The sequence below is a fragment of the Oncorhynchus mykiss genome, chromosome 4 (genome assembly GCF_057628025.1).
Source record: "Oncorhynchus mykiss isolate SJ-2025 chromosome 4, ASM5762802v1, whole genome shotgun sequence".
Lineage (NCBI taxonomy): Eukaryota > Metazoa > Chordata > Actinopteri > Salmoniformes > Salmonidae > Oncorhynchus > Oncorhynchus mykiss.
In genome coordinates, this window is record NC_143025.1 from 60329430 (window position 1) to 60353637 (window position 24208).

A 24208-nucleotide genomic window follows, 5' to 3' on the forward strand; every position below is an offset into this window, starting at 1 on the left:
TTTACTGGATTAAACTACGAGAACCCCGCACAACCTTTTCTTATATTGTTACCAATTATACATTTAGTCTGAATGAGAATTAAGAATCTATAGCCTACTTTTTAAAACAGTCGGGACTGTACAAACAGTATCTTTCTGTAGGGGTCAAGGCTCAAAATGAAAACTCTCCCGAAAGGCAGGTTTCGGCAAGCTTGGAACACTGCATTATTTGAAAGAAGATGAGATTACTGATGTTAGGGAAGATGAGCACATGATGTTCAAAAATGACAGACATCAGGAGGTATCTACAGTGTATTCGTTAGCTATTCAGACCCCTTGACTTTTTCCACATTTTGTTACGTTACAGCTGTATTCTAAAATGGTTTAAATACACATACCCCCCCCCCCCCAATCTACACGCAATACCCCATAATGACAAAGCAAAAACAGGTTTTGAAATTTTTGCAAATGTATTATATAAAAAAAAATGAAATACCACATTTACATAAGTAAATGTAAGCCATAAGTAGGCCATCCCTGCGTTGTCTTGGCTGTTTACTTAGGGTCATTGTCCTGTTGGAAGGTGACCCTTTGCCCCAGTCTGAGGTCCCGAATGCTCTGGAGTAGGTTTTCATCAAGGATCAGCAGAACAGAGAATCTTGTTTCTCAGGGTCAGAGTCCTTTAGGTGCCTTTTGGCCAACTCAAAGCAGTCTGCCATGTGCCTTTTACTGAGGAGTGGCTTCCGTCTGGCCACTACAATAAAGGCCTGATTGGTGGAGTGCTGCAGAGATGAGAGAACCATCCAGAAGGTCAACCATCTCACCAGAGGAACTCTGGAGCTTTGTCAGAGTGACCATCGGGTTCTTCCTTACCTCCGTGACCAAGGCCCTTCTCCCCAGATTGCTCAGTTTGGCTGGGCAGCCAGCTCTAGGAAGAGTCTTGGTGGTTACAAACTTCTTCCATTTAAGAATGATGGAGGCCCCTGTGTTCTTGGGGACCTTCAATGCTGCAGACATTTTTTTGAATCTTTTCCTCAGATCTGTGCCTCGCCACAATCCTATCTCGGAGCTCTACGGAGCTCTGTCAACTGTGGGACCTTACATATACAGGTGTGCGCCTTTCCAAATCATGTCCAATCAATTGAATTTACCACAGGTGGACTCCAATCAAGTTGTAGAAACATCAAGGATGAGCAATGGAAACCAGATGCACCGGAGCTAAATGTATTGTCTCCTAGCAAAGGGTCTGAATACTTATGTCAGTAAGCTATTTGTCTTTTAAAATAAATTTGCTAAGATTTTCACTTTGTCATTATGGGGTAGTGTGTCTAGATTGATGAGGATTTTTTATTTAAATCGATTTTAGAATAAGGCTAAAACATAAAATGTGGAAAAGGGGAAGGGGTCTGAATAGTTTCCGAATGCACTGTACATACACAAAGTGAGAAAGAAAGAGCGAGCGAGCGTGACTATATAGTCTGGTTTAGGAAGGGAATGTCTATGCAATGTTTTATGGAAACAATGTGTTCCTCAAGGACTGCAAGAAGTAGTGGTAGAGGTGGTTTAACTAAACAGAAGCCCATGCAGGTGTCTGTGGGGATGCAGACATCATGACGAGATGCATGAAAGACACCTTCACTCTACATTTTCACACTTCAAAAAGTCATTCCATGTTCGCTTCATGCATTATATTATCCTGCAAAATAGTTAATTTTGCACACTTTTCTTTATCTTTACAATTGTACATGTTGCATTAGATAGACATTCTCTTTTGGTTTGGTTGGTCATACTCGCTGTACTCTGATCTTTTTGGGCCAGACTATGAACTATTATTTTTTTAGGGTACTTCATACTCATTGCAAAATTAGGGGGCAGGGAGGAAACTTGACAGAAGTGAACATGGGTAGTACAGTAGTAGCTAGCTGGAATGCATGGGTGATTCATATCGTTGCCCTACTATGTATACAGAAGACAGCCAATAAAGAAAATGAATAACTTCAGTGGGGTAAGGAAATGTTCAGCCTATAATTAGCTAACAAAAAAAAAAACATACATTTGACTAGCTAGCCAATTTCAAGTTGATAGCAAGCAAGCTAAAGTTTATTAACTGGCTGGCTGTCTTTGGGCTGAACAAAGCTAGCTAATGTTAGCTGTACTAGCTAATGTTTGTTGCTACTTGATAGCCACAAGAGCATAATGTTTAACAGGTTGCAGTTGCCTAGTGTAAAAGAGTTGTTATAACGTTTAGAAAATGTGTGCGAAGATTTTTGCGCCCTATCCATGATATTAAAAATCAGCAAACAATGTCCGAACTCCAAAAGTTTGTTCTAGCTAGCTAGCTACTGTGTGTGCTTGCTTATGCCGGCAGGGCTGGCTGGAAGCGGAAAACAATAGATCATGATTCATACAATTAGAAATGGGGATATCCAACCAGTGTAGGGTGTTGCTGAAGTCTGAGGGCACAACCCCTTCATTATCATCGCTTCGTGCTGACACATCAAAGCAACCTTTCCAGACTTTCAAGTCAGAGACGTAGAGAGGCTGGTGTTCGGGAGAGCAAGGTTAGTCTTGCTGAGTGAGAGAGGTGCACATTTTGACAGACAGTCCAACAACAAGTCAGAAGGTTTATTCCCCTTTAAGAGAGGGAAAATTATTGTATTTGCTGTCATCGTGGTTTCTGACAACTTCAGTGACAGAGATACTAGCATGGTGATGAGGACTGATGACAGTAATGGACACCGTAAGACTGTTCGTGATGTCATGGTGTATCACCACCATCACACGGACTCGGAGGGCATGTCTGTGTGCATGCGCTCGTCACGCAAGTGGAGGGCATAGTAAGCTATTATCCATTAATATCAAAATGGGTTTTCATTACAACTTTTTCCCATCACTTGGCGTTGGATCGATAACGGAATGAAATGGGGGCCATTGTGAAACAGAACAGCAGCTAAGTCCAGGCATTTTACTTCAATCGGCAAAACACTAACAAATAAAGGATGATATAGCATAAACAGTGTGTTGTGAGTGTGTAAGAGAGAGTAGAGTGTGAGAGCTCGCATGGGAGTGTGTGCGCATTGTGTGTACTACACATAAATATTACTGCAGAGACCAAGTCCTTATTAACGGCCATTACACATGCTACGTCGGCAGCCTAGTCCCATGGGAGTGCCACTGCCAGGCCATCTCTGGAGGAGCATTAGAGCCAAACCCAGCAGTCTGGGGGCTAAATATAGCAGCAGGGTCGTCTGACTCCGCACCCAGAATAGACTGACCCAACCCAGCCTGTCCTACGCTCTGACAGCCATGCTGCATGTCAACAGCTCCCTCACATTCACTCACAGCCCTGTCCATCTGCACAGGGGCTGTGTCCCAAATAGCACCCTATTCCCTATATAGTGCACGACTATTGACTAGGGCCATAGGAAATATGGTCCCATTTGGGACACCCTTACAGATTAGGGTTGAATGGCGGGAACCCGTTTACCGAGATTTACTGCCTAAAACCACTCCCTTTTCCCGGGATGATAATAAGAAATTATTAATATGAAGAGAATAGCGTGAAAATGTAACTGAAATTATGCGACGTCTAAACCTGGCTCCTCTACGCCCTCTGCATGATGACTCATCAACGCTCAGGGTGGGGACAGACAGCCCATCTCAGTACGGAGCGCAGTTCACAATGCATGTAGACCTCTCTCGTCATGGTAACTTTATTTCTCGTGACAGGTAGGCCTACATTTGCGGCAGCATAGTCTATGCTACGGTAATCTAAAAACTGAATGCGCATCTAATTGACCCATCTCCATCTAGCTTTCGGGGGCCAACTTAATTATTTTGTTGTAAAGATGCATTTATTTTTTTTATTGCAGCTGTAGAGTTTTAAAACAGCCCATCACTTGAATATAGCTGCTTTAAAATCAGTGTACGTGTGAGCACTCCGTCTTTCTCTCTCCATCAATTCCATGCAAAATAGATCATCCTGTTCTAGATTAATATATAGCCCTATACACACACAGATATATTCATATATAAATAGAGAGATATATACATCTATGTCCTAGCCTACCTCCAAGGTAACAAATGCTATCCAGTATTAGCCTTATATTTAGCTAATTAATGATGGTTGCATATTATGCATAATAAGCTTCGAACTCATAGCCTCCGTCTCTTGCGCAATATTCACACACACCTGTGCTCCGCTTGCATCTCTCCTTAAAAAAAGCCTTCTTAGCTCTTAGAGTCCCATGCATGTCATTAGAATAAGGACATTGAAACTTATTTCATTTAGGGTAACAGTTGAAATCGAGGAAGGAATAAAGTAACAAGAGCGAGAGAAAGAGGTAGGCAGGCTTATAACTTTAGGGGAAATATTATGAAAGATATACAATACCAGTCAACTTGACACAACTACTCATTCAAGGGTTTAATGTTTTACCATTTTCTACATTGTAATAATAGTGAAGACCTCAAAATTATGAAATAACACATTTGGAATCATGTAGTAAGCAAAAAGTGTTATATCAAAATATTTTATATTGGAGATTCTTCAAAGTAGCCAACTTTTGCTTGACAGCCTTGCACACGCTTGACATTCTCTCAACCAGCTTCACCTGGAATGTTTTTCCAACTGTCTTATTTTACAGACCCATGCCTTGTGCCGGTTGTGATGGGACAGCAGGCTGGGGATTGACGAGCCCTCTGCCTTTCAGTGACTGTTGTCACCAATGAAAGGGGTCCCGATGTTTCTAGTTAACGTGTAATGTGATAACTACTGCATGCTGGCAGTAGCCCAGTCTGTAGAAGAGTAGCCTACTCTGGGCAGATATTTAGGTAGGGGTAAAATGACTAAATGAAACATACCTGCTGCTGTTGAGGATACTGCATTCCACTCATGCCCACCTGACCCCTCCCGTGCATTCCCATTGGATAGCGGTGAGGAGAAGGCGATCCGTATGGCTGGCCAGGGTAAGACCCGCCCCCGCCCTGTTGTTGCTGGGAGTAAGGGTTGTTGCCCATGCCGTAGAGCTGAGAGCGCTTCATGGCCATGGCATCCATGGGTGGCACCTAACAGAGAGAGAGAGGATGAGTTGGAACATGGTAGGGCTTGTGTTATAAACAATTAACAGTTGAAGATATAGCTTGCACATTTAAAATGTCTCTCTTAAACTGGGCATACACTACACAACTTCTAAAATCTTAACTTCGATGTGCTCACATTTCCCGATTTCCTTGTCCCAAATCTTTCATTCCATCCATCCTCAACTCCAGGACGGGGGTGCTCACATTCCCTAGTTAATCTTGCCCTGGTTTCTCAGTTGTCGTAGTAAATAAATGCAGACACAAACAGTGATCTGCTTTATTAGTGTGCCGATTATTATGTGCTAAAATATCACAAAAGGAGACGGGGGTTTTATTGATTTTACCGTTATTTAACTAGGCAAGTCAGTTAAGAACAAATTCTTATTTTCAATGACGGCCTAGGAACAGTGGGTTAACTGCCTTGTTCAGGGGCAGAACAACAGATTTTTACCTTGGGGATTTGATCTTGCAACCTTTCGGTTACTAGTCCAACGCTCTAACCACTAGACTACCTGCTGCCCCGAGGTGCAGAATAAGGAATCATCTTTTTGGTTTCTGTCATGGTAGGATGCAAATGTAGTATTGGTAGAGTTCGTTTTGCAAGGCCCAGTGCCCCTTGTGGGTGGAGATTTTGTTTATGGAATGGTCTAAAATGAGCAACCGCCACCCATCCGGGGCACCGGGCAATGTAAAATAAACTCGCCCATTGAAAAGGCAGCCATGTTCTCTCCACAGTGCCACCAATCGGTCTTCCATCACCTTGGTCCACAAGGTGCGTGTTGCTGTTTTTCTCTTCACCTCTCACACACACACACACACACACACACACACACATTATTTTTGGGGGGGAAGTCTGTTAGGACTTGCCAAAGAAAAATGATAGCAACATGGTCCAATCCTGGCTATCAATACTCAAATTCCAGTATGAAAGCTGCCCAGTATTGAAGTAGACCTATTCCCCATGTCCTGCAAACTACAAAAGTATATATTTTTTTATATATATCTCAATGAAATCAGCACTCTCCATCACTTCAGCAGAGCCCTATCAACTGGCATGAGGATGGCAGACATGGGTCTAGTGGTTGGTAAAGATATCCAGGCTAATGTGCCGTCAAGTGCTTTGAGAGTCAGGTTATTCTCGAGAGACTCGGCAGGCTGTGCCAAAAAAAAAAAAAGAGCGCAATTCAAGCAAATCTTTTTATGTCACTGCCAAGTTCAGGCCAATTGAAGCACCACTTACAGAAACTGAGCAAATCGAGAAAGCCTGAGAGGCCACTTTAAACGAGCAGTCTAAGTGTCAGCAGTCATGCCTGGGCACCCTGAGTTAACACACACGGGTAAGGTAGACAGCCTATTCTGAAAAAAAAAAAACACTAAAAAACTCAGAAGGGATTCTCGTCAATGAAAGCATGTGGAGGATGTTGCACTAACATTGTCTTTTGTAAAAATTACTGTACATCTGGCAGCGTCCAAATTAAATCAATTATTGTTGGGACTAAGAAACAAAAAGACCAAAGCAACCACCAAACAAATTTCCATTTCCCAGAAACCAGCATGGTAAACACAAATGGCTAACAGTTGAAAAAGAAAAACATCTACTAAACATGATCTAAACATAATCCCAAAGACCCAAACCCTACACTTTAGACCAAACACGTACGCAACACTTCTAATGAGGTCGAAAGCTAAAGAAACATGTAACCCACTTCCGAGGGTGCTTCCGGTGTATATGATGAAAAACACTGCTGCTTCAAGAGTCAATTGTCAATTGACAGACGTGTTGGTGAATGTTTGGCTAGCCTAGCTATAAAATTAGCTGGTTATCGACCTTGAATGGCAATAACAGAAACACTTAACCGCTAAAACATATGGACTCCGGTAGAAATCTACGCAGTGGTGAGAAAAGCATGGAGCCAAATTTATCAAAGAAAGAAAGTGCCAATAGCATGGCTAATCTCATGGAGATAAGGAGCCTAGCTACAAAGATGGAAAAAATATTGACAAAATGAAGGTGAGTATTGAAAAAGGACTGAATAGTAAAGTTGACAGCTTACATGCATCTTTGGAGAAAGCCATTCAGCATAATCATACAGCTATCCTGACTCAACTGGAGAATAATAACAAGCAGCTACAAGACCGCATAGCTCTTGAAGTTGGACGTCTGGAGTCCCGTGTCTATCATAGTGGCAGGACTGCCAGCTGATGAAAAAGAGGACCTAATCTCCAAAGTGAACCAGTTGATATCGGTTGGCCTAGGCTGCAAAACAGGTGATTGCAGTTGAGAGGATGAGGGAGAGGGGTAAAGGTTTCCAGGGTTGTGAAGGTGGAGTGTCTGTCCGTGGAGGAGAAAGTAGCTCTGTTATGGGAAAAACAAAAGCTTGCGAGGCCATCCTGATCATGACAAAGTCTTCCTTCGATCGGCCAAGTCCCACACCGGTCGCCTTATAGAACTGCTCTTCAAGACGCTCCTGGGGAAATAACAGGAGGAAAGGACTATTTCGTCATGGGAAGCAGACGGGTCGTGAAACGAGATCAACCAGAGAGACATGTATGGTACGGACACAGCAGACAAACTAATGTGAGTGCCCCTTGGGGCTCTGGGGGAGTGGGAATGTGTGTAAAGTTGAGTGTTTTCATGCTATTTTCCACCTGAACAGTCCACATGGGTTAGAGATACATCCTTTTCTATAGTCATTTGTTAAGTCAAGTATACCTATATTCAGAAGCAGATGCTATTTGCATACAGTGGGGAGAACAAGTATTCGATACACCGATTTTGCAGGTTTTCGTACTGACAAAGCATGTAGAGGTCTGTCATTTTTTATCATAGGTACACTGCAACTGTGAGAGACGGAATCTAAAACACAAATCCAGAAAATCACATTGTAGGATTTTTAAGTAATTAATTTGCATTTTAATGCATGACATAAGTATTTGATACATCAGAAAAGCAGAACTTAATATTTGGTACAGAAACCTGTGTTTGCAATTACAGAGCTCATACGTTTCCTGTAGTTCTTGACCAGGTTTGCACAGACTGCAGCAGGGATTTTGGCCCACTCCTCCATACAGACCTTCTCCAGATCCTTCAGGTTTCGGGGCTGTCGCTGGGCAATACGGACTTTCAGCTCCCTCCAAAGATGTTCTATTGGGTTCAGGTCTGGAGACTGGCTAGGCCACTCCAGGACCTTGAGATGCTTCTTACGGAGCCACTCTTTAGTTGCCCTGGCTGTGTGTTTCGGGTAGTTGTCATGCTGGAAGACCCAGCCACGACCCATCTTCAATGCTCTTACTGAGGGAAGGAGGTTGTTGGCCAAGATCTCGCGATACATGGCCCCATCCATCCTCCCCTCAATACGGTGCAGTCGTCCTGTCCCCTTTGCAGAAAAGCATCCCCAAAGAATGATGTTTCCACCTCCATGCTTCACGGTTGGGATGGTGTTCTTGGGGTTGTACTTATCCTTCTTCTTCCTCCAAACACGGCGAGTGGAGTTTTGACCAAAAAGCTATATTTGTCTCATCAGACCACATGACCTTCTCCCATTCCTCCTCTGGATCATCCAGATGGTCATTGACAAACTTCAGACGGGCCTGGACATGCGCTGGCTTGCGCAGGGGGACCTTGCGTGCGCTGCAAGATTTTAATCCATGACGGCGTAGTGTGTTACTGATGGTTTTCTTTTAGACTGTGGTCCCAGCTTTCTTCAGGTCATTGACCAGGTCCTGCCGTGTAGTTCTGGGCTGATCCCTCACCTTCCTCATGATCATTGATGCCCCACGAGATGAGATCTTGCATGGCGCACCAGACGAGGGTGATGGACCGTCATCTTGAACTTCTTCCATTTTCTAATAATTGCGCCAACAGTTGTTGCCTTCTCACCAAGCTGCTTGCCTATTGTCCTGTAGCCCATCCCAGCCTTGTGCAGGTCTACAATTTTATCCCTGATGTCTTTACACAGCTCTCTGGTCTTGGCCATTGTGGAGAGGTTGGAGTCTGTTTGATTGAGTGTGTGGACAGGTGTCTTTTATACAGGTAACGAGTTCAAACAGGTGCAGTTAATACAGGTAATGAGTGGAGAACAGGCTTCTTAAAGAAAAACTAACAGGTCTATGAGAGCCGGAATTCTTACTGGTTGGTAGGTGATCAAATACTTATGTCATGCAATAAAATGCAAATTAATTACTTAAAAATCATGTGATTTTCTGGATTTTTGTTTTAGATTCCGTCTCTCACAGTTGAAGTGTACCTATGATAAAAAATTACAGACCTCTACATGCTTTGTAAGTAGGAAAACCTGTAAAATCGGCAGTGTATCAAATACTTGTTTTCCCCACTGTTTGTGGGGATCTTAACAAATTGGGAGGTTAGATGACTATATAAATTATAGTGATGATATTACATGGCCTGTTGCTTTGGATTACTTTGTTAATCATCATGGGGAAACCCTATTAGAATTCCATTGGGACTAACATTTGTATAATTAATGGAAGGATATGCCCGTTAAGCGATAACTTTACATCCATACAGTATCTGTCAAAGGAAAAGCTGTGATGGACTTCCACGACTGTCTAGAAACTTGCTTGGCATTTAAGGTGTTCTCCTACACAGATGGTTGAAGAATGCAGATGTTTTGTAGACTTCCTGATTACTCTTTTATCCATGATATTTTCTGGTTGGCCACAAACTTTCTCAGCCAGGTATTACTGTGCATCATTCGGAGCAAACGATACAGGCTTAAATGTAATTAAAGAAAAGTGCCAAATGACTTTCTATTAGAGGTTGACCGATTAAATCGGAGTGGCCAATTAATTAGGGCCGATTTCAAGTTTTCATAACAATCGGAAATCGGTTTTGCCTATTTTTTTTACACCTTTATTTAATCTTTATTTAACTAGGCAAGTCAGTTAAGAACACATCCTTATTTTCAATGACGGCCTAGGAACGGTGGGTTAACTGCCTCGTTCAGGGGCAGAACGACAGATTTGTACCTTGTCAGCGCAGGGATTCAATCTTGCAACCTTACGGTTAACTAGTCCAACGCTCTAACCACCTGCCTCACAAGGAGCCCGCCCGCCTGTTCTGTGAATACAGTAAGAAGCCACGGTAAGTTGCAAGCTATCATTAAACTTAATCAATCATAATCACTCGTTATAACTACACATGGTTGATGATATTACTAGTTTATCTAGCATGTCCTGCGTTGCATATAATCGATGCAGTGCGCATTCATGAAAAAGGACTTGTCGTTGCTCCAACGTGTACCTAACCATAAACACCAATGCCTTTCTTAAAATCAATACACAGAAGTATATATTTTTAAACCTGCATATTTAGCTAAAAGAAATCCAGGTTAGCAGGCCATATTAACCAGGTGAAATTGTGTCACTTCTCTTGCGTTCATTGCACGCAGTCAGGGTATATGCAACAGTTTGGGCCGCCTGGCTCATTGCGAACTAATTTGCCTGAATTTTACATAATTATGACATAACATTGAAGGTTGTGCAATGTAACAGGAATATTTAGACTGATGGATGCCACTTATTTCACTGAAAGAATAAAACATCTTGTTTTCGAGATGATAGTTTCCGGATTTAACCATATTAATGACCTAAGACTCGCATTTCTGTGTGTTAATATGTTATAATTAAGTCTATGATAGAGCAGTCTGACTGAGCGATGGTAGGCACCAGCAGGCTCATAAGCATTCATTCAAACAGCAGTTTCATGCATTTTGCCAGCAGCTCTGCTGTTTATGACTTCAAGCCTATCAACTCCCGAGATTAGGCTCCTGTAATGATGTGAAATGGCTAGCTAATAGCGTTTCAAACGTCATTCGCTCTGAGACTTGGAGTAGTTGTTCCCCTTGCTCTGCATGGGTAACGCCACTTCGAGGGTGGCTGTTGTCGTTGTGTTCCTGGTTCGAGCCCAGGTAGGAGCGAGGAGAGGTACAGAAGCTATACTGTTACACTGGCAATACTAAAGTCAAAGATATATGAAATACACATGGTATAGAGAGAAATAGTCCTATAATTCCTATAATAACTACAACCTAAAACTTCTTTACTGGGAATATTGAAGACTCATGTTAAAAGGAACCACCAGCGTTCATATGTTCTCATGTTCTGAGCAAGGAACTGAAACGTTAGCTTTCTTACATGGCACATATTGCACTTTTACTTTCTTCTCCAACACTTCGTTTTTGCATTATTTAAACCAAATTGAACATGTTTCATTATTTATTTGAGGCTAAATTGATTTTTGAGGAGCATATACCCATGTGGGTGATTGAAAGATGAACTGAGGTCCCCACTCCAGTTGGTGGTGGTAATGCACCTTAAAGTTGGTTGCCAACCGCCATATGAAGGCCAAAGAAGAGGAAGCCTGAAGGAGGAGAGATTACTAGAAACTAACTAACCCTTTTAACTGTGGATTAATTGTCAGAGTAGATGACCTTGTGCATTTCAGGTAAAATAATAACCAAATGTTTAAATCCCAGGACAAATTAGCTAGCAACAGCAAGCTAGCTAGCTAAATTGCCATCAATGTTTAATGCTTTTCGACCTGTCACCAAATTAATATAGTTGGTTCAGAGTTTGTTTTGATATTTCAACCTGCGTGTCCTGATTGCGTCTGGGGTGGATGGACAAAAATCAACATGCGGGTGTAGGCACGCGAGCGGTCTGGTCAGCATGTCATACACAAAGCTGAATACATATTTTTACAGTGTAAAGATAGAAATACAAGAGAACATTTTAGGAAGGAATTTAAGAAAAACCAGCATGTTTGATTAAAGACTGTGCCTATTCAAACGGAGATATCAGAGAGGGCAGTTATTACACCTTGAAGAGATTTATTTTCTACCTTTATTCAGTTAAGAACAAATTCTTATTTTTAATGGCGGCCTAGGAACAGTGGGTTAACTGCCTTGTTCAGGGGCAGAACGACAGATTTTTTTTTACCTTGTCGGCTTGGGGATTCGATCTTGCAACCTTTCAGTTATTAGTCCAACGCTCTTACCATTAGGCTACCTGCCCCCACAGTTACAGGAATCCTCAACAGTTTGAGCCAAATAAATGAGTTAGGACCAAAACGACATGAGAAAATTCCAATGAAAGTCAGGGAAGAGCAGGGGGGAGGTTGAACTCTGATATTACACAGGTACTTAAGGACTGGGAGAAGTGGTTTGATAGTTTGTTATTAGGTAACAGAAATGTGGCATATTTTGAGGAAGAATTGTATTAAGACATATGTTCCCTGAGAACTAAAATGCAATGTTAAAACCCTCTGATCAACACAGAGGTGGAAAAAGTACACAATTGTCATACTTGAGTAAAAATAAAGATCTCTTAATATAAAATAACTCAAGTAAAAGGCTAAAAGGTATCAGATTTGAAATGCACTTAAGTGGTGGTGGGGAAAAAAATACTACATTTTCATACTTAAGTAAAGTAGAATTCCTTAAATTAATTACATTTAACAAACCAGACAGCACAATTTCCTTTTTTATTACTTTTGACAGCCAAGGGCACACTCCAACACAATTTACAAAGGAAGCGTTTATGTTTAGTGAGTCCACCAGATCACCAGAGGCAGTAGAGATGACCAGGGACGTTCTCTTGATAAGTGTGTGAACTGGACCTTTTTCCATGTACTGCTAAGCATTCAAATTGTAATCAGAACTTTTGATTGTCATGTATGGAGTAAAAAGTACATCATTTTCTTTAGGAACGTAGTGAAGTACTAGTAAAGTAAAGTACAAAAACCCACAAAAATGACTTAAGTAGTACTTCACACCACTGAACACACCGTGGATTCGGAAAGTATTCAGACCCCTTGACTTTTTCCACATTGTTACGTTACAGCCTTATTCTAAAATGGATTTAAAAATAAAATCAGAATCCTCAGCAATCTACACACAACACACTATAATGACAAAGCAAAAACTTTCACAAATGTATTAATAGAAATGCTTTACAAAAGTTCAGACCCTTTGCTATGACACTCAAAACTGAGCACAGGTGTATTCTGTTTCCATTGATCAGCCTTGAGAAGTTTCTACATCTTGGAGTCCATCTGTGGTAAATTAGTATTGATTGGACATGATTTGGAAAGGCACACACCTGTCTATCTATGTAAGGTGCCACAGTTGACAGTGCATGACAACACAAGCCATGAGCTCAAAGGAATTGTCCGTTAAGAGTTCGGAGACAGGATTGTGTTGAGGCACAGATCTGGGAAAGGGTGCAAAAAACATTCTGCAGCATTGAAGGTCCCCAAGACCACAGTGGCCTCAATCAATCAATGGAAGAAGTTTGGAACCACTAAGACTCTCCCTAGAGCTGAACGCCCAGCCAAACTGAGCTATCGGGGGAGAAGGGCCTTGGTCATGGAGGTGACCAAGAACATGATGGTCACTGTGACAGAGCTCTAGAGTTCCTCTGTGGAGATGGGAGAAACTTCCAAAAGGACAACCATCTCTGCAGCACTCCTGGCCAGATGGAAGCCACTCCTCGGGAAAGGCCCATGACAGCACGCTTGAAGCTTGCCAAAAATCATCTAAAGAATCTCATACCATGAGAAACAAGATTCTCTGGACTGATGAAGCCAAGATTGAACTCTATTGCCTGAACGCCAAGCATCACATCTGGAGGAAACCTGGCACCATCCCTACAGGGAAGCGTGGTGGTGGCAGCATCATGCTGTGGGGATGTTTTTCAGCGGCAGGGACTGGGAGGCTAGTCAAAATCGAGGCAAAAGATGAACGGAGCAAAGAACAGAGATATCCTTGATGAAAACCTGCTCCAGAGCTCTCAGGTTTACCTTCCACCAGGACAACGACCCTAAGCACAGAGCCAAGACAATGCAGGAGTGGCTTCGGGACAACTCTCTGAATGTCCTCGGGTGGCCCAGCCAGAGCCCGGACTTGAACCTGATCGAACATCTCTGGAGAGACCTGAAAGTAGCTGTGCAGCAAAGCTCTCCATCCAACCCGACAGAGCTTGAGAGGATCTGCAGAGAAGAATGGAAGAAACTCCCCAAATACAGGTGTGCCAAGCTTGTAGCATCATACCCATGAAGTCTCAATGCTGTGAAGTAAGTACTAAGTACGTTTTTTAAAAATATTTGTAATAAAAGTTTCTAAAATATATATATATATATATATTTGAATGTTTTTGCTTTTTATTATGGGGTATTATGTCAATTGATGAGGGGGGGGGAATATTTAATACATTTTAGAATAAGGCTGTAACGTAACAAAATGTGGAAAAAGTAATGTTGTCTGAAAACTGACAGCACTGTGTGTAACCCATACTTAAAGGAGCTTTTCTGTGGCAGAAGTTAAGGTGATTGACGCTGCAAAAAAATGGGAAAGTGTTTGACATTGATGAACTGCCTAATTAAGTTTTAAAATCCAAATTTGTTTTGAGTACAGTACACTGCTATCCATAAGTCTATAGTTAATTCCATTCTTAAATCTTCAAAACAATGTGACTGAATTATAGAGGCATACGTTTATTAAGTATAGTCTATAAAATGATATTCATCCATCCTCAACAATAGGCTAATTACCTTTTGAGAATCAAAATATTCTAGTGGAAGAACAAAATGGTTTTGGTAAATCCAGAGCCTCTATAGATCATATCTTCTCCATCTGTACAATAATCAGACATAGATTACACAAAGTCCACTTTTGCATGTTTCAGTAACCTTTTAGCTTATAGTTTGTTAAAGACAGGGGTTGATGGGAAATTGTATCATGCAATCCAGTCTCTTTACGAAGTACCAATTGCTTGTGTGCGTGTTAATGAATATCGTATAGATTGGTTTCCCACACCCTCAGGTGTAAAACAAGGAGACGCCTTATCACTGACTTTGTTCGCTATGTTTATAAATTATTTGTCAAAATAACCCAGTGAGGTGAGACTTTGGAATAGACTGTTGGATATGCCAACTGCCAGAATAGCTAGTAGGTAGGTAGAATGTGTCTGACTATATGGTGGAAAGACTACTGTATTTTTTAAATATATATTTTTTACTTTTTACTAAGAAATGGCTGTATGTTTTAATTTTAGTATGTGTTCAGGAAGTGGAAATGTATCTAATAAGCTATAAGAAGTTTATTAATGGATATTTATATTTTGTGTTTTAAGTTATCATTTCAGATTCATTGATTAGTGTTGGGCCAGTAACTGCAATGTTGCAAGATCGAATCCCCGAGCTGACATGGTAAAAAAAAAAATCTGTTGTTCTGCCCCTGAACAAGGCAGTTAACCCACTGTTCCCAGGCTGTCATTGTAAATAAGAATGTCTTAACTGACCTGCCTAGTTAAATAAATAAAGTTTATCAATGGGATCTATCCATAGGGGGAGCCTGGGCAACTGAAATGTCTGACCTTTTTCAACCGTGACTGAACATCTGTACAAAAACCAAATTAAGGGAGACATTGATATTATCAGAAAACAACTTGATGCAATAAACCCAAATTGAGAACATTTTGTTTGATTAAGGGTGAATTCATGTGTGTGTGAGATATATTATGTATTACCTACCTAAAAGCAAGACATAGCCATGTGCACAGGTAAGATCAGGGATATTGCCTCTGCATATTGAAACAGGTCGGTATTGTGACCTCGAAGAAATAGAGAAAGAAGCTAATTTTATCCGCTATTGGCCTATCTACCATGGCATATGCTTGCTCTTAATCCAGAAAGCACACCAGATATACCCTGGCATCTGTATATGTTATGTATGGTTGTTATGTTACGTACGTAAGCACAGTACCATTCAAAAATTGACACACCAACTCAATGTTTTTCCTTTATTTTCCTTTTTTCTACATTGTCTTCACTATTATTCTACATCAACTCTGAAATAACATATGGAACCATGTAGTAACCAAAAAAGTGTTAAAATATATTTTGATTTATTTATGAGATTCTTCAAAGTAGCCACCCTTTGCCTTGAGAGCTTTGCACACTCTTGGCTTTCTCTCAACCAGCTTCGTGAGGTAGTCACCTGGAATGCACTTCAATTAACAGGGGTGCCTTGATAAAAGTACATTTGTGGAATTTCTTTACTTCTTAATTTGTTTGAGCCAATCAGTTGTTTTGTGACAAGGTAAGGGTGGTATACAGAAGATAGCCCTATTTGGTAAAAGTCCCTATTATGGCAGGAATAGCTCAAACAAGCAAAGAGAAACAACAGTCCATTATTGTAAGACACTTCTCTTTGAAAGATTCTTCAAGTGCAGGCGCACTTTTTTAAAAGTTTTAAGAAGAAAAAAACAGAACAAATAATTAAGGCGCAACAATAAAATAAACAGTGGCGAGGCCATGTACAGGAGGTTCCGGTACAGTGTCAATGTGCGGGGGCACCGGTTAGTCAAGGTAATATGCACTCGTATGTAGAGGTAAAGTGACTATGCATGGATAATAAACAGTAGCAGCAGCATAAAAATGGGGGCTGGGGTGGGGACTAGAGGTCGACCGAATAGGATTTTTCAAAGCCGATACAGATTATTGGAGGATCAAAAAAGCCAATACCGATTCATCAGAAAATAAAAGAAATTGTAATAATGACAAGTAAATAATGAAACATGTTCAATTTGGTTTAAATAATGCAAAAACAAAGTGTTGGAGATGAAAGTAAAAGTGCAATATGTGCTATGTAAGAAAGCTAACGTTTCAGTTCCTTGCTCAGAACATGAGCATATGAAAGCTGGTGGTTCCTTTTAACACGAGTCTTCAATATTCCCAGGTAAGAAGTTTTAGGTTGTAGTTATTATAGGACTATTTCCCACTATACCATTTGTATTTCATTAACCTTTGACTATTGAAAGTTCTTATAGGCACTTTAGTTTTGCCAGTGTAAAAGTATAGCCTCCGTCCCTCTCCTCGCTCCTCCCTGGGCTTGAACCAGGAACCCAACGACAACAGCCACCCTCGTAGCAGCGTTACCCATGCAGAGCAAGGGAAACAACCACTGCAAGGCTCAGAGCGAGTGACGATTGAAACGCTATTAGCGCGCGCTAACTAGCTGGCCATTTCACTTCGGTTACACCAGCCTAATCTCGGGAGTTGATAGGCTTGAAGTCATAAACAGCGCAATGCTTGACGCACAACGAAGAGCTGCTGGCAAAACGCACGAAAGTGCTGTTTTAATGAATGTTTACGCGCCTACTTCTGCCTACCACCGCTCAGTCAGATACTTAGATACTTGTATGCTTAGTCAGATTATATGCAACGCAGGACACGCTAGATAATATCTAGTAATATCATCAACCATGTGTAGTTAACTAGTGATTATGATTGTTGTTTATAAGAAGTTTAATGCTAGCTAGCAACTTACCGTGGCTTACTGCATTTGCGTAACAGGCAGCCTCCTTGTTGAGTGCAACGAGAGAGAGGCAGATCGTTATTACGTTGTCATAGTTAACTGTAAGGCTGCAAGATTAGTTCCTCCGAGCTGACATGGTGAAAATATGTCGTTCTGCCCCTGAACGAGGCAGTTAAGCATTTTTATTTTTTACCGCCTGCCATGCAGTAGCAGAGAGAACAGTCTATGACTAGGGTGGCTGGAGACCTTGGCAATTTTTTGGACCTTTTTTTTGGACCTTTTTTGGACCCGAGTTCCTGGGTGGCAGAAAGCTTGGCCCCAGCGATGTACTGGGCCGTACGCACTACCCTCTGCAGTGTCTTGCGGTCGGAGGCCGAGCAGTTGCCATACCAGGCGGTGATGCAACCAGTCAGAATGCCCTCGATGGTGCAGATGCTTCAGAGTTCAAAAGTCACATGAACATCAACTGTTCAGAGGAGACGACGTGAATTTGTATTTATTATGGATCCCCATTAGCTGCTGCCAAAGCAGCAGCTACTCTTCCTGGGGTCCAGCAAAATGAAGGTAGTTTATACAATTTTAAAACATTACATTTCACAGATTTCACAACACACTGTGTGCCCTCGAGCCTCTACTCCACCACATATCTACATTACTAAATCCATGTGTATGTATAGTGCATATGTTATCGTGTGTGTGTGTGTACATGCATGTGTCTGTGCCTATGTTTGGGTTGCTGCACAGTCCCTGCTGTTCCATAAGGTGTTTTTAAATCGTTTTTTTTTAATCAAATTTTACCGCTTGTGTCAGTTACTTGATGTGGAATAGAGTTCCATGTAGTTCTGTGTGCCAGGCCTTCATGGTCAAATTGCTGCAAAGAAACCACGACTATAGGACACCAATAAGAAGAGACTTGCTTGAGCCAAGAAACAAGCAATGAACATTAGACCAGTGGAAATCTGTCCTTTGGTCTGATGGGTCCAGATTTTTGGTTGCAACTGTCGTGTCTTTGTGAGACACGGAGTAGATGAACAGATGACCCCCGTATGTGTGGTTCCCACCGTGAAGCATGGAGGTGGTGTGATGGTGCTTTACCGATGACACTGTCAGTGACTTATTTAGAATTCAAGGCACACTTAACCAGCATGGCTACCACAGCATTCTGCAACGATAGGCCATCCCATCTGGTTTGCTCTTAATGGGACTATCATTTGTTTTTCAACAGGACAAACACACCTCCAGAGTAATGTTTTCTTCACCTCAAACCGCAAACAAGCAAAGTCTGTTTTTACATCCATTGAGAATGACAATAGTTCCACAGTGTATTTGAAAAACAACTGTGTGAAAAAGGACAAATGTCATGCTCTGATCCAGTGGAAACGTCATAAAATAGACCTACCCAATTACTTCGTATCCGTTGCGCAAATAGTCTACAGCTGTGTCTGTCCTGAGCTTACTGGTGTGGGAAACTGAGGGCACAGAATATTTTAGTGTTGCAAGTTCGCTAGCATGAGCTTCAGGCCAGATCCAAGTTAATAGCCACATGACAATGATTGAGATACAAAAGATGTTATCATAAATGAAACCTTTCCACGAAAATGTGCATATGAAAACCATAACTGGCACGCAGATCGGTAGAAATGTTAAGATAAATTGACATGCCACGTGATAAAGGTCGCTGACTCCTTGTGTAGCCTATTACCGATAACTTCAGGAGAGTAACCGCAGAATCTGCAAACACCAGTAGGAGGATGGTCAGGTTAGGTTTATCTTGATCTCTGGCTCCCTCAAGTAATGTATGTCTTATTTTAAACAATGCGCGTAAAGCATCAGACAAGCTCAATGCATATATAGTTAATTTTATTAAAATACATAGGGTGTGTCTTCATGGAGAAATACACATTTGAGAATTTTGACCAACCGATTGGTCGAAAGAACAGATGACTTTCGGTTGAATAAGATCATTCTTTGGTCCGGAACAGCCCTAAATTTTAGACAAAGCCTTTTCAAAACAAAACAAAACTCAGATAACCAGTGCAATTCAGTGCAATTCTGACAAAACTATGATACATATGCCAGCAGTGTAAAAAGTGTTTTGAACACCCAATGTCAGATTTGTCTGACTCCAAAATGCATGGGGACGAACCCTCTCTAACCCACAATGAAGTGGCCAACGCACTGACGTCCAGGCTTGTCATGAATAGAACCATCCTGCACATTATAGGCATTAAATATCGGCATTTAGCAGAGCATCTTGCTATAGGCCTATATCCACAAACGGCATCTTTGCTGTAAATATACCAAATTGATTTGTCAAAATATACCATAACTAGATCGTTTGATAGCATGGTCAAAGACCAAAGCGAGCATCAAAGCTATTTTGGTGTCTCTCCTCCGTATTTCTTCTGAAGCTCCAAAGTTTGTGTGCTCAAAGCCCGAATGAGAGCGAGCTGCTAGAAAAACAGGGCACGTCCTCTTTAATAAGCCTAATTTAAGATTCAATTACAATACCTCTGAAGATCATTAACTTCCAAATTAGACATTTACTGTAGGCTTGTCAGTGACAGAATCTCAATCTGATGGAGACAGCGGGTATGAGCTGGTAAATACACAAAGAAGCGTCTATCTGAAACCTATTTTTTTACACTGGTGTGAGGTAGAAATTGTATTAGATTTTTTTCCAGAAAGAAAGCATGCCCACATTACAATAAGACAACGATGCTTTGAAACAGATTTTTAGAGCAGGTTGTCACAGGGCAGGCCTGACCAGTGCACGCACGAGTGTGCACATGCTCCTGCTGAGGTAAATAGCTGGCTGATGGTGGGATCAGGCACATGGCTAATCTGCATGTGTGAAGGTCAGGGCTCAACTACTATGGGAGGTGAGACCACATAATGGGCTCCCTGCCAAAAAGCAGGATCACATCACTAGATAAATGAAGCAAGCAGCCAGTGTTAGAGATTTCATTACACAATGTAAACAGAACACAATCCTGATTCCTACCCCACACCATTACTGAAGGGATTAAGAAATTAGGCAAGAACACAGTAGACATCTCTATTTACATCTACAGTGGAAATACACACATTTGATAGATGGCGAGAACCAATCAGATGCAATATTATGTAAACTAGGCAGTAGCTGTCAAATGTCACTCCAATTCTCAAAACTTCCAAAGTGCCCTCAGAAGTGCAAGCTGTATACTAGCCAAATATTGGACTACAGGAGCCTAACGTTACTCCTTAGTCCAAGGACATTCATTACATGTTCTGTTTAAAGTGAGAATTGGCGCTGGAAGCCAAAACAGCGAAATACTCTTAAGTTAAAATGTGAATCGAGTCTTAATTGCGGTATTGTTCTAGAAACATAAATCCCTCTACTTTCACAATCATTTCATAAATGCAAAATACACATACTATACACCGTTTTAACAGATTTGCAGCCGACAGTATTGTCCACTGACAACACGTTTGTGGTGTATGTATGCCATTTACACACAGGTGTTCGGGGACTCAGAGACAGCCAATTAGCACATTACGTTTCCTGTAAACAAGCGCTATAACATGGAAATATGGACATGTGTGAACCTTAACCCTAAAAATGTGTGTATCAATTTAATGTATTATTCTTTGTCAACATATGAAAGGTCCTTATGCTACCGAAACCGTACCCACAGGCGATGCGTGTCAATGTCCAGACCAAGCGTCACAGCTCTTAATACAGAAGACGCCTTCCTCCAATGACTTTCGTAATGGAACTGAAAGTCATGATCAAGAGCTAGCTGGACACCAGCTATTGAAATCTCTCTAACCAATTGATTGCAACATGGGAACATAGATTAGCTACTAGCATAATATATTCCTTAAAGGCGTTGGCAACTCTTTATGCACAATATGGGCCACGGAGCATATCTAGCTAGCCAACGCGAGGCCCTCAAACTAGTGTTACAATGCTAAATGTTATCAGGCTATGCTATAGCTAGCATATAACAATTTAGAGTGTATCATAAATAGTTCGCTGGATATCAACAAACGAATGCTAGCGTTAGCTAGTAAGAATTGTGCTTGTTCAACATACGTTGATATGCTTTTTGAGATTTGAAATGGATACTTCAATAGCTCAGCAGTTGCACACATTCTGACCTGACTACTAGCTAGATAGAGCCAGCCTTGCGAGATAGCAAGTCCATGCTAGTTAAAATGGTCCATTAGATGGAAGGGTCGACGATATTATTTGTAAGTCCACAAGTTAAATTGCAAATAATGTTTTTAAATTAAATCAGCACGCGAATGTATAAGTTTACTTGGAACTATGTATGGCTAGCTAGTGGTTGTAAAATGTTGGAGCATAGACTATAGAAACTAGGACGCAAACTAACTGAAACGGATCACTTTGTTGTCCCCAACCGGAAGCCACATTTAATGCCAACTTCAAGCAGCCATAAACATAAGTTTGCTAACTGCCCATATGGCTGCTGAATTCATAAAATGACAACGTGGATGTTATCTCCGCCTGCATGTGTATATATTATACAGTAGAATGGTAGGTACTGTAATGTAGCTACACAAATATACAGCCAGACTCAGAGAAGATCTCTCATCCTAGCCGCACTGACTGACATATTGGCATAACGTTCGCTAACTTGTCTCTCTGACCATAGCTACATTAATTTAGCTAGGGTAACGTTAGTTAACTACAAAACCGCATGGAAAGCTTAGTTAGTTTGGCAAATTAGTAAAAAAAAGTGACATATGAATGTATCCTTTACCTGTGATCTGCCGCTTCCTTGTCCGTTGTTTCCAGGGCTCATGGCAGGGTGATTTCTTTGTTGTCCTCCCCAAACATGTGTAACTGAACCGTATTGTGGGTTTATGTCTTTGGTCAGCCCCATGCTTGATTGTTGTTGTTGAGCAGAGGGATTAGTGTAATCTTGATAGCCACCGCCATAGCCCCGCATCATAGGACTCGGGGATGTCAGTAGCTGGTTTAGAGTTGGGGTAGCCCCCGAAGGATGTTGCTGAGTTTGCCCTGGAAATCTCTGAAACCCTCCAACATTAGCACCACCAGAAGAGGCAGCGGCCATGGCAGCTTTGCTATGATTAGCAGCAGCCGTGTTGCTGCCTAGGCCCATCATGTTGTTCCCCTGCCGAGAGGGACTCATCATCCCATATCCACTATTACCGTAGCCAGGTCGGTAAGTCGGGTAGTGGTTGTACGGGTTGTTGTGGTACCCTTCGTGGGAGTTTTGTTGAACTTGATCCATATTCTGTTGTACCGAATGCATTATCCCAGACCCAGGGCTTTGTTGTCCGCCATGTTGATCAAAGCAAGGCCCACCTTTACCATTTCCATAATAACTATTAAACTCCGAAACCGAGCTGGTACCACTTTGGGCCGGGTTGATGTTGTTATTTGTTGGTCCCGAACTGGCATGCTCGTACCTGCTGTCCAACCGGTCTTCCGTTTTGCTCGGTTGGTCGTCCTCATTTTTATTCAGCATTTCCTGTTGCTGATGGCGTTCGACTGTATTCCCTAAAACAACATTCCCTTTTCCTCCATGTTGGCGGTTTCCACTTTCCCCATGTTGGCGGTTTCCACTTTCTCCATGTAGCGACTGCTGGTTGTTGTTCTGAATTTGGCGTTGTTGGTGCTGAAGGAATTGGTTGAATGGCTGTTGCTGAGGAGGTGTGTGGTGGAGAGATGGAGTATCTTCACCACCAACATTTTTCACTTTATGATTAACAAACATTCCCGTCTCCATGCTAGAATTTGAAGTCGAAAAAGACGCAGATCTAGAATCTCTACTTTCCTTCTCACGTGGATTCGAATCGTTGTTTGCAGGAGAAGCTCGAGCTCTACTGGTCGGGTTCAGTTCATGGCGTTCTACATTATTCATAGCATGAACGCTAGTCCCATTTCCTACCCCGAGCACAGCTCCACCAACTACTCCAGACTTGCCAGATTTCAAATCTTGACTCAAGCTACTAGCTAAATTCGACCTTTTCTTACCATTTGATGTTGGGGCTGTTGCCACTTGTGCGGCCATGATCAAGTCCACATCTCAGGCATAAAGTCCAGTCGAGCTAGCAAGCTAACTGGCTAATGAAAAAAAAGAGAGGAAGAAAAGCAGAACACAAAAGAAGCCAGACAGCTAACGTTAGCTAACAAGAAAACGACGTTAGCGTAAAATGAAAAAGCGCAAGAGTATCGAATATCCGCATAAATACCGTCTGTTAGAGCAAGCTCATGTTATACGTTTTCAGACAGACATGAAACTTTTTTCCTTCCATGTCTAACCCGGATACAGGCAAATGCCTTTTCTCTCCGAAGCCCCTAGCCCAGCATGGCATCAGCGAAAACAGCGAGCGTTGAGAATCAAGGGCTCTAGCCAACGATGGTGGATAAATGAAGATGTCTACTCAAGCAGTTTACCGTTTGAAAAAATGGTCAAGCTTCCTGTCTGTGTAAGTGGGTGTTCCTTCTCTCGCGTGAGCATGCTTTCCCACGTGAGACCAATGGTGGAGTTCGGTTTGCATGGCCAGGTGTCACGGGTGGGTGGAGATGTCTTGTAATGACATGGGTGAAAGTAAGGCAAAATACATATCAGGGTAAGCTATACTGGTAAAACATCAAATCAAATCCAACTTTGTCACATGTGTAGACCTTACTGTGAAATGCTTACTTACATACAAGCCCTTAATCAACAGTGCAGTTCAAGAAGAGTTAAGAAAATATTTACCAAATAAATGAAAGTAAAAAGTAACACAATAAAATAAGGGGGCTATGTACAGGGGGTACCGGTACTGAG

At 41.7% G+C, this 24208-nt stretch overlaps 1 protein-coding gene across 26 annotated transcripts in view; it reads right to left on the minus strand.

The window, feature by feature from the left end:
• The window catches only part of arid1b (AT-rich interaction domain 1B), a 112352-nt gene extending 88405 nt beyond the window's left edge, over positions 1-23947 (minus strand). For 11 of the 26 annotated variants that reach the window (XM_090232412.1, XM_036975617.2, XM_090232407.1 and 8 more), the window contains exons 1-2: positions 22169-23941; positions 4843-5046 (exon numbers count right to left, since the gene is read on the minus strand). In XM_090232412.1, the coding sequence (XP_090088538.1) occupies positions 4843-5046; positions 22169-23446 (1482 nt within the window). In that variant the 5' untranslated portion in view covers positions 23447-23941. Of the gene's footprint in view, positions 1-4842; positions 5047-22168 lie in introns of all 26 variants that reach the window. The other 15 variants (XM_090232406.1, XM_090232403.1, XM_036975613.2 and 12 more) reach the window with 8 other exon arrangements.
• Between the last annotated feature and the right edge of the window lie 261 nt (positions 23948-24208).